Source organism: Heloderma suspectum, chromosome 6, assembly GCF_057233095.1.
Source record: "Heloderma suspectum isolate Gila_16-S chromosome 6, 16-S_ref, whole genome shotgun sequence".
In the NCBI taxonomy this organism is placed as follows: Eukaryota; Metazoa; Chordata; class Lepidosauria; order Squamata; family Helodermatidae; genus Heloderma; species Heloderma suspectum.
In genome coordinates, this window is record NC_139463.1 from 116,291,591 (window position 1) to 116,302,700 (window position 11,110).

The following is an 11,110-nucleotide window of genomic DNA, read 5'->3' on the forward strand; positions in this document are numbered from 1 at the left end:
AAAGTAGCACACTTTAACTGTTTTATTGTTTTAGATTTTAAATTGGTATTAGCGTATTTAATGTTGAATATGTTTTTAGCTGTTTAAATTATGTATTGCTTTATACTGTTTGAATTGATTTTATCTGTATGCTGCCCTGAGATCTTAATGATATTGGGCAGGATATAAATGTTTTAAATAAATAAACAGGTCTGAGCATTCAGTGCCCCCCCCCCCCCGCCCTTTTCTGCTCTTGCTTTCCTGAGCTGCCTCCTGACAGACCCTCTTCATTTAGGGATTCAGCAGCCAATTTGGTTCTAGGTACATCAGGATGGCAGTGAAGACAGGCTCGCTAAGGTTAAGGGGTAAAGCTTCAGGAAAGGTAAATTTCGTTTTCAGAGAGGTCATCCAGGAAAATCTTGACTACACAGCAACACAGCAAGACTGGAACATGATCTAAAGCAGGAGTGCAGAACCTCCGGCCTGAGGGTCAAGTCCATCTGGCCTGGAGTCACAATCTGACCACGCCCCCTCCCCCACCATCAATCATGTGATGGCTTCCCAGCTTTAGCACAGTTTTTCCCTATTCTGAAATGCCCCTCCCATGGCATAGTTCCTGGCAGCAACAGCTTTACACTAAAATGTGCTGGTATTTTTGGCCCCACCCCTTTTGCTTTTGGCTCCACCCACCACTGGATTGAAGCCCCTGAGACCTTTTCCCCGAAATGGGATTTAGCTAGCAGGCTGAAAGAGTTCCACCAGCCCTGCTTTAAAGGCATAGCTAGCAGCTATGTCTTTCTTTCATTTTTACTCTAGAGTAGGCACAGGGACCCGGACCCAGACCGGGACCCTAGTGTGGAGGGGAGGGCTGTTTTAACCCTTTCTCCTCCACACTACAGGTCTCAATCCAGATCAGCCCCCTTCTGCCTACTGTAGAGTAAAATGAAAGTGATCCCAGCACTGGCGCATCAAGACAGAAGAGCAGGGGCGCTGAAGTTGCCCATCTACAGCTAGCACCTGGTCAGCAGATGGAGCGTGCAGGCTGGCAAGCAGACAGGTCACCTGGGCGCAGTCTTTCCCCCTATGGGGAGAGAAATTGTATTTCTATTTAAGTTATAGCTATTCTTTCTAAATTTGCATCAGCACCTCCAGTATTGATGTATGTGCTGCCTCCAGTACCAGAGGCAGTGAGACTATGCACACCAGTTGCTGGGGAACATGGGTGGGAGGGTGCTGTTGCGCTCATGCCCTGCTTGTGGGTTCCTGGTCGACAGCTGGCTGGCCACTGTGTGGACAGAATGCTGGACTACATGGATCCTTCGTCTGATCCAGCAGGGCTGTTCTGATGTTATGTTCTTAAATTCAAATGTGTGAATCGGATGCAAATCTGTGTCCCCTTTTCAGGGTGTGTGTGTGATGCATTTGCATCTTTTGGGGGGTGATGCATAGGAGTCCACCTTACCTCCCACCCCCTTCTCCTGCCCCCAGGGGATTTTGTCCTCACAGACCCAGCGGGGAAGCTCAACGGTTCCATCCGTCTCAGTTTAGACTGGAAGCTTCTCTATACCCCCCCAGAAGGTGTCTGCTGCGAAGCATCTGCAGACTGGGACAGCCAGCGGCAGGTCCAGGAGGAGCAAGGCACACTGCGCAGCCAGGTACAGGAGTGCGTGTTGGCGCGTCGGCCCCAGGTGCTGTGCCCCGCTGCACAAAAAAAGAGGGGGCATTTTTCAGGTAGAGGAGGGAGTGGAGAAAATGGTAGCATACCAGGGCCACATCTTGAGGAAGGAATGGCGAACCTCTTTCAGCCTGGGAGGCCGAAATCCATCCTGGAGAAGTGCTCGGGCGGCCGCATTCCAGTGGTGGTGGGGGAGGGGGCAAAAAACAACTGGGGTGGAGCCAAAAAATACAACAGATACCTGCATGTTTTAGCTTAAAGCTCTTACTGCCAGCTTCGGCTAAAATGCCTGTAATGAAGGAGAGCACCCCCACACTGTTACGGTGATCCTACTGACCTGGAGACACTAAAAAAGGGGGGTAAAGCCCCATAGCTGGCAGATCTGGATACCCCCTTCCCTACCCCAGTGGGAACAACAGTGAAAAAAAAATTCATTTCATTCATTCATTACATTTCTATACGGCCCCAAAGCCAAAAACTCTCTGGTCAGTTCACAGCAGAAGACCTTTAACATTCAAGAATTGAAAACTGTTTAAAAACAAGTGAAAAATACTTAATAAAACTGTGGACCTGATAAAAGACTGAACTGCCCCATCATATCTGCCCAATACTTGGGAGTAGAGAAAAATCTTAACCTGGCATAAAAAAATGGCAATGTTGGTGTCAGGTGGGCCTCATAAGAGCATAAGAACAGCCATGCTGGATCAGACCAAGGGTCCATCTAGTCCAGCATTCTGTTCACACTGTGGCCAACCAGCTGCCCACGGGAAACCCACAAGTAGGACATGAGTGCAACAGCACCTTCCCACCAAAGTTTCCCAGCAACTGGTGTATATAGGTGCACTGCCTCTGGTACTGGAGGTAGCATATAGCCATCAGGGCTAGAAGCCATTGATAGCCTTCTCCTCCAGAATATTGTCCAACCCCCTTTTAAAACCATCCAACTTGGTGGCCATCACTACATCTTGTGGTAGCGAATTCCATAGGTTAAGTGCTGTGTGAAAAAGGACTTTCTTTTATCTGTCCTGAATCACTGGGGAGAGCATTCCACAGTTGGAGGGCCACCACCAAGAAGGCCCTCTCCCTTGCTGTCATCCTCCAAACCTCCCTCGGAAGAGGGACTTGGAGGAGGGCCTCAGATGTTCAACATACTGTACAGGTAGGTTCAACCTGGGAGAGGCACTCTGTCAGGTATTGCAGTCCCAAGCTGTATAAGGCTTTATAAGTCAACCCTTTTCCTTCCCTTTCACGGTATCTCAAAATCCATCACCTGCGGTGGGCTATCTCACACTCTCCCTAATGGGTGAGCCAGTCCTGGGCCTTTGTCCTGGCAGTAGAGATTACTCCAGGCTAGGGATTTCGGAAATCCACAACGGAATCAAATGAGTTTAGATTTCTATGAATCTGACCAGTGGATTCCACAGGGGACCAGCTTTTTGCCAGTTGGGTGGACTAGCAGACTGTACTTCCAACTTTCCAGAATGTTGTGCAAAATTGGTAATAGAAAAATGCATGAAATTAAAAAAAGGCTGAAAATGCTCATTTCCCCCTTAGACCAAAGCATGAAAATGCGTGTTTTGGGGGGATTTGCACATTTTCACAACCACAAATGTGAGCAAGTGCAAATTTGTGCAAATTTGTAAAGTAAAAAAAATTCCGATTCCATCAATGAGCAGACAATGGAACGAAAGGCAGCTGATAATCCTCAAAATGCAAACTGAACAGTTTTTACACAGTCCATACATCGCTACTCCAGGCTGGCTTTTGGACTTCTTTTCTAATGCCCATTCAGGTCCCAAGAGGAAGCCGTGCTGCCCCTTTATCTTCCAGTTGCCAGAGGAAGAAGGCACGGCTCTGCCTGCCTGAAGCAGAGAAGCACATCCGGAAACATGCCAAGGTGGAAAAAGAACCCAGTGCCCCTCCTGCTCAAGCAAGTCCAACACCAGAGCGCCTGAGAGACATGACAAAGGAGGATGAGGATGGAGCTGTCCAGGAGGTGAGAGATGAGCATTCAGATAACCTCGTGGGCCGGATTAGAGAGCTCTGCAGACCTGATGAGGCCTGTGCGCTGGATATTCTGCACCCCTGATATTTGTATGATAAAGCACCATGCACATCATTGTTGCAAGAGGGCACGATTCTGCCCCAAAGAGACTGAAATCTATAGCTCAATACAGGGGAAATGACAGGAACAGGAGAGGAGGCATGGGAAAACAAGGAAATAATATACCGAGTCCAGTTACATGTACTTTTGCACTAGGAGTCTTGCGCCAAAGGCATCATGGATAAGATGGTATGTGAGGAGGGCTTGAAAGGAAGGAGGAGCTTTACCAAGGATTTAGTATGTCTTGCCTTCAAAAGAAATAGGGAGCATTTTTTGCTTTCTCTCCATACCTAGAAGCTTGCCAGTTTGTGGGGGTGGGGTGGAGCCTGAGAATTCCCAGACTTCCAAAAACAAAGGCCAGATTCTACCTTTATTTTTATGTGATGTGAATTTGCCGCACACCCTATGATAAACCTATCAGCATTCTGCACAAAGGTTACCCTGAACTGTAGAGAAAGAAGCTAAACTTCTAGAACATGCACAAAGCATACAAATGAAAGCAGATTGGTCTTTTTGCTTATTTGATGTCAGTGATTCTGTTCAAGCAAGAGCAGAGAACTTCTTGCAGCCTGAGGGCCAAATGCAGTTTTGCAGCAGCTCTCAGGGGTCACATTCCAGTGGTGGGTGGGGCGAAAGGCAAAGGGGGTGGGGTCATGTTCCTTTGTCCTCTCCCTTCGCAATCAACACACTCCAGGAACCAAGGCTTCAGGCTAACACTACTTTATTAGTTAAGGACTAGCTACTTTACAAATGCAGATTCTATGAAACTCTCAGACTGCATAGAACTAGCTAATACACACAACTATGAATATCAATAGAGGAGACAAAGCGGAAGTTGCCAGCAGTCTGGGCAAGAACTTCTCAGCCAGACTCAATTCGCAGGGATGCCCCTCCCTTAGGATGGCTCCCTCCTACGCTGGCTTCCACGAGTGGCCAACCCAGTGGATGGTCTGAGCCCTGCCCCTAACTTTTCCCGCTTCGCTCTGCGACGGACCCTAGTGTCCCTCAAGTCACGCCCCTTACCCTCCTCCGAAACTTGAGTTCTCATGGTGGAGGAATGGGGGAGCCATTCAGCCTGGGCCATCTGTGTGTCAAGGTCTTGGGAAGAAAGTCTCGCCATATCTGGGCTCACTAGAGAGGGTGCCTCCCTCTGTTCTGGCTGCTCCCATTCTGATTCCGAATCGGAGCTGCCAGACATCTCCACATGCTCAGATTCATTCCTGACAGGCAGGGCCAAAATACCAAAACTACAAGTATATTGTAGCTTAAAGCTTTTATTGCCAATAATTAAGCCTTAGAACAGGCATTTCAACCTTTTAGAGTGGGGGGGCATGGAAAACCACCAAATGATTGGTGGTCAGGGAAAAAGGGGGCGTGGTCAGAAAAAGGGGCATGGTCAGAAAAAGGGTGTGGTCAGAAAAGGGGGTGTGACCCTCTGGGGAAACCTGGAGGGCTAGACTGGGACCCAGGTTCCCCACTCCTGGGTTCAAGTCATGGAAAGGCCCTGTTTTGTGGTGTTCTTAGACCCTGACTTTGCTGGTATGTCTGTGTGTGTGTGTGTGTGTGTGTCTGGGCAGGTGGCACTGGAGGAAGTAGGAGAGGAGAAGGAGGAAGAAACACTGGCTGAAGAAGAGGAGGCAATAGCAGCAAGAAGTCAAGGATCAGAGGCTGAATCATGCACAGCAGCAGAAGCAGCCATGCTAAACGACGCTGGTACTGTCACCAATCCAGAACCAGTATCAATTGCGGGCTAGACTGGGCATTTAATCTGTAAAAGAAAAATTAGGAGCAAGGACAGATGACATGCAATTGCTAAAATATCCCATTAGCATCAGATTGAGGGACAGTAACCCTCAACCCTTAATATTTGCAGTCCTCCTCTACGTGTTGAATCCCAGCCACAAAGGGCAGGTTCACACATGCAAGTTTCTCCCACACGATGACTCGTGTGACATAGATCAGAGCCCATAGGGAGAGCTTCCACATCATCCTACAGCAGGCACAGAAAACCTCCAACCAGCTAGCAAACTTTTTCTCCAGGACCTGCCCCTCTCCCCAGGCCATGTTCTCTTGCTCCTGGCATGGAAACGCTCTTATCTCTGATCAGCACCTGATCGGAGATAAGAGCTTTTCTCTGCTGTGTGCTGGAGGCAGGCCTTGAAGATAATTGCCACTCAGGGGGATTTGGGGGTGGGGGATTTGGGGGTGGGGGGTTGAATCCTCCCTTCCCTGAAAACTGACTCCCCCTGAAAAAAATCCCTCCCCACTGCAATCAGGCTTTAAAAAGGGCCTACAATGTCACAGATGCAGATGTTTCAATGGAGGCATTCACATGTTTAGGGGCAGTGAGTCACTGACCAATATGTACACGCATGTGGGATTCAGTGCTTACAGTGTAAATAAACTAACGTCTTACTGCATTTCTCTAAAATACTGAGGCTGGAACTGAGGGGAATTTGTTTCAAGGAGAAAGGAGTTCCCTAGTTTGAGCATTTATTTAATTCCTTTAAAAAAATCTAACAGCTTAGTGAACAAACGGTAAACTTAAGATCCACTTGGTTGATCTACAGTGTCAGTATCTTTTGGCACTTTAAATTAAAGCTCAACATATACATGCGGTAGAATGCGATGAACTGCACCACTTCAGACTGTGGGTAGGGGTTGTGTTTTTAATGTTCAACATTCATAAAAATCCTCCCTGTCTAAAGAAAACCAACCCAGGCAACCATGCGCTGGACTAGACTCTCACTTGCTGTGTGCCAGCTTTCTACTTACAGGGAGTTTATTCTGCGAGCGTAGCCTTCAAGAGGCATTTCCCCACCCACAGGCTGTTTACCAGCAGCAGTACTTCAGGGCAGATTTTTGGAAACCCCTATTCCAAAGTAGATTGCGTCCATGGAAGGCAGAAATCCCTGAAACTCTGAAATATACCCTTATATTATAATTTTCATTCTAATTTGAGGTGTCATATAATTTACCATCTTCTGTCTCACTTCCCAGGGCATTCAAATGAAAGATTGGTAATTCACCATCTATCTGATAAGGCCCCATATATCACTAAACAGGTGGCTAATTATTTTCTAATCACCATGTGTAAAAGAGCTCAGCTGATTGATTGTATCAGCTAAACAGAAGAAACTATATCTCTGTGACCTGATATTGTGTCTTGTATTTTAATGTGAATAGGGTCTAATAGGGTAATACACACACACACATAGAAGATGATTCTGGAGTGCCCTTCCCCAACATGGTGCCCTCCAGATGGGTTGGACTACAGCTCCCATAATCCCCCAGCTGGTGGGTTGGGGGAATTGTAGTCCAACACATCAAGATGAAGCTGGACAGCCATCTGTCAGGGATGCTTTGACTTATATTCCTGCATTGAGCAGGGGGTTGGACTCAATGGTCTTATAGGCCCCTTCCAACCCTATGATTCTATAAGCGGTACGATCAATCCCACCACCATACCTTCTTTGGCACATGTAGACCAGGTCTAGGGTCCATTTTGGCATAAGGTTCCATGGATTAGATCTCATTTTTCTACAACCCAGTGCCCTCCAGGTTGGACTACATGGCTAGTGTAGGGATGCTGGGAGTTGTAGTCCAAAACAACTGGAAAGCGCCAAGTTGGGGAAGGCTGTGGTAGGGGGTGGATCACTAAGAGCATAAACAAAACTGGGGAGAGGAGGCAGAGCTTTATGCCAACTTTCTCTCCAATCTTCCCTGTAGCCTCAGAGGAACCAGACACCACCAGTGATGCCCAGACCACGGAGAGCGACGAAGTGGTGGTATCATCAGGGCTGCAGGTGCCTCTGGACACAGTAAGTACCAGATTTTCCACTGTAGCCAGGGTCAGGCAAAACATTAAATGCCCCTTAGCACACACATGGCTCCTGGAAGGGGCAGCAAGGCAGAGCATGGCCAAGTCCACAAGGTTCTGGTTCAGGCATGCAACACTCATATTTGTCTCCATCTGATGACAGAATAGCAGCTGATGCGTTGAACCAAACCCCGTTGGTTTTATTCTGTTCAAAAATGTATAGATCACCCTCTGTCAGACTGACTGCACTGAAAGGCCTCGCATCGATCAAGCTCTACGCAAAGTTTTATCTGCAGCGTTAGATCTGGGATGACCTACATTGTAAATTACACGTTGCTGCAATAACCAGGTGATGGAAAGATTATATACATAGCAGCTGTAAGACAAAGCAAAGGCTCTGTCTTTGGGAATGACTTGAGGAAGCGTGGCAAGATATCGTCTAACCACTCCAAAGCGATGGAGATGGTGCACAAGTGCTTACATTTACATTCCACTTTTGACCATCAGGTCCTCACAGTAGACTTACGGATGGGAGAACCAGGCTTGCTTGAGTTCACTGAGATTCTCCCAACTCTACTCCATAGCTCGGTTCATGTTGCTCCGGATCGCAACCTGTTCTTCATTTCGTTGAAATGAGGAAAGTGTGCATTTTGAACAGGAGAAGTGCGCATTTCTTTACACATTTTTCAAAAGCGCGCACTTCCCCCCCATTGACTAAAGCATGCAAATACTTTTCAAAAACGCAGGTTTTGAAAAATGCACATATAAAAACAGACATGTTTGAACATGAGCACAAGCTTGGGAATGTACAATCATTTTTTAAAAATGTGCTCTTATTCAGGTTTGCGAACAAGTTCTGATGATTTGTGAAGTTGAACAAAATTCTTACATCCCTAGATTACTTTTTATAAAGTAATTAACTTCTTAACCCACCCCTTCTTAATACTTTAATGCTCACTGGGGACATGGTTCTGCTGTTACCCTATCACCTAGCCCCCAACTTCATGTGATCCAGGCTTGTCAATAAGCCCACAAGAATTACTTGCCTGAAAAAAAAAAAAAGTACAAGCCTGCTAAGAAGCTAATAGCCTGAGCTTCCATGCTGGCTGCAGAAGAAGAGAAGCCAACTCTTCCTTAAGAAAGGGGGCTACTTACCAAACAAATTAAAAAGCCTTCTAGCAAGGGAACTGGAGCAGGAGAGAAGGAGCGAGCCATCCCTTTTGCGCTAGCCTGCTTGGTTTCTATGCTGGTTCTGGAGACTACAAATCGCTGGGGAACACAAGCAGTAGGATGCGATTGTGCCCATATTCTGGTTTGGGCTTCTCCTTGGGGCATCTGGTTGGCCATTGTGGGGACAGACTGTTAAGCTAGACGAGCCTTTGGTCTGATCCCAGCACACTCTTCTTGCGTTCTTAGGAAAACTGGGATTTCTTTCCCACCGCATGGTCATATGATGTTCCAGGCATTGTCTTAAGCACGCAGGCTTTTGTTACGTAGATGGCGTTCCACTCAACCGACTTGCCTCCTTGGCAAAACATTCCAGGCAGGCCTGCTGTAGCCATGAGAGAAGTCGGCCCATATTCCTTTGTCTCCTAGCAGCCATCAGACAGAATTCGGGTGGAGATCATCTCCCTGAGCCTAGACCCGGAGAGCCAGCCAGCTGCCGACAAGCACATCCAGCAGCTGTACGTGGAGTGCCGTTTCCCTGGAGTGCCGTTGGAGGAAACGGAGACCCCTTTCTCTTTGCGGAAGCCACGGGGAAGCCAGGAAATCTACTTCCACTTCAGCAAAGGTGAGGACGTTGGGCATAACAGGAATCTGTATTCAAGGGAAAGAAAAATCTAACGCAGGCCCTTTCTCAGCCCTGGCCAAGCTGGCTGGGGTGGATGGGAGTCGTAGTCCAACACATCCAGAGTCTCCCTCATTTCTGTCCTACATCCAGGCAACAATTATATATTTATATCCTCCCCTTCTGGTATCACAAATCCACCCACCACCCCCGTTTTATCTAACTGCTACGCAACCCTGTGAAGGTTAGGCTGAGCGACTGGCCAAGCTGGAATTTGTACCCTGAAAACTTGAATAGCTATCCTGGGCAGCTTCCCACTGACAGTTTTTTAACAATTGACATTAACCCCGCCCCCCCAGTCTCATTCTAAACCACTCCCCTCCCCCGAGATCAAGATTCAAAGCTTAGAACTGGAGTCTCCAACACATTGCCCATGGACAAGTCTCTTGATGCCTGCCAGGCTCCCTGCCCCTCCTGATTTCTACTTTTTTTTCTTTTTTTTTAACTGGGAGGCTGGCATACTGCAAAGCAAAGGACTACCTTCCAGTGCCATCTTTATTTTGGTTCAAGAGTGGTTTTGTGTTTTGAAGCTCAAACCCCACCTCCGGCTTGTACTTTGGTTCTTGGTCAAGTGACTTTTCTTTGTTTCATCAGTTTGCCTTCTGGAAAATGGAGTATTTTGTGACCAGCCATGCATACCATGACAACCATTTCATGAATGGGCAAGCCTCCACCATGGCAGCCATTTTGTGAGAGCACCCATGGCACTCACTTAAATTTCCAAATGGGCTGGGGAGCCCTGGCTTTGAACATGCTTGGTGCACCATTCATGTCCAATGTCGGGGTAAACGTTCCCATTTCACTTCTCACAGATAACTCAGGTTTGTGCCTGACGGTTGCAGCAGTACCATGGTGGAGACATTGGCTAAGAGGGCTTAGAACCTGTACACAAAGCCTGTCTTTCTGGGTTCAAGATAGGATTCAGAGAGGAATGACAGGCTGGTAGAATTTTGGTTCCACTGCTAGGCACTTCCAGGGGCACTTCCTGATCCCAGAGGCCTCTTCTTTCTGGAGAAGGTATATTTTATATTGACCATTGGGCTTTTCTGCAACACATATTCCATACATATGGCTTTCCCTGTATCCATGCACTCAACATGAAACACATGAGTGCCGTGTATGCCCACAGATGGTGCTATATTAACAGCAGCTCTAATACATCACTGTTGTAATCCTTCTACTGCAGTGATCAAGCTGGATCCAAACCCAAGAAGCCTCCAGAGGCAGCTGCTGTTTTCCATGCTGACGGCGGAGGAGCCCCAGTGTAACTGGTGGGTGTGCATCTTTCCCCTGAAAAGCCAAGGGAAGGAAGAGGAGCCCCCCCCCCCCCCCGGTGTTCATGGAGGTTTCTCCTCAATGCAGGTTGCAGTTTGTCGTGGTGAGTGAACCTCTGCCTGGGGCTGGAGGGGAGTGCGAGGAAGTGGGCTTTACATACCTGGACTTGCGGGAGATCCTTCTGACGGGAAGTGACATACTAGAGCAAGAACTTCAGGGTAAGCAGCTGGTCCCCTCTTATAAAACACTTACGTAGAGTCTCCACGCAGCAATGTGCTGTTTGTTGTCCTTGATACAAAAATGTCAAGACAGCTCCTCATGGTTGCAATCCTGAATTCCCTGTGGTTGCTGCTCCTTTTTACTAACTCTGGGTTGCTCAACATTTCAAGGGACATTTTCAGGTCCCGT

General features: G+C 47.6%; 1 protein-coding gene across 1 annotated transcript in view; it reads left to right on the forward strand.

Annotated features, from left to right (window-relative positions):
• Nucleotides 1–11,110, forward strand: part of RPGRIP1 (RPGR interacting protein 1) — a 38,859-nt gene that overhangs the window by 27,270 nt on the left and 479 nt on the right. The window contains exons 18-24 of the mRNA XM_084806301.1: nt 1,468–1,634; nt 3,447–3,650; nt 5,336–5,471; nt 7,488–7,579; nt 9,175–9,370; nt 10,614–10,698; nt 10,790–10,920. Of these exons, the coding sequence (XP_084662427.1) occupies nt 1,468–1,634; nt 3,447–3,650; nt 5,336–5,471; nt 7,488–7,579; nt 9,175–9,370; nt 10,614–10,698; nt 10,790–10,920 (1,011 nt within the window). The remainder of the gene's footprint in view (nt 1–1,467; nt 1,635–3,446; nt 3,651–5,335; nt 5,472–7,487; nt 7,580–9,174; nt 9,371–10,613; nt 10,699–10,789; nt 10,921–11,110) is intronic.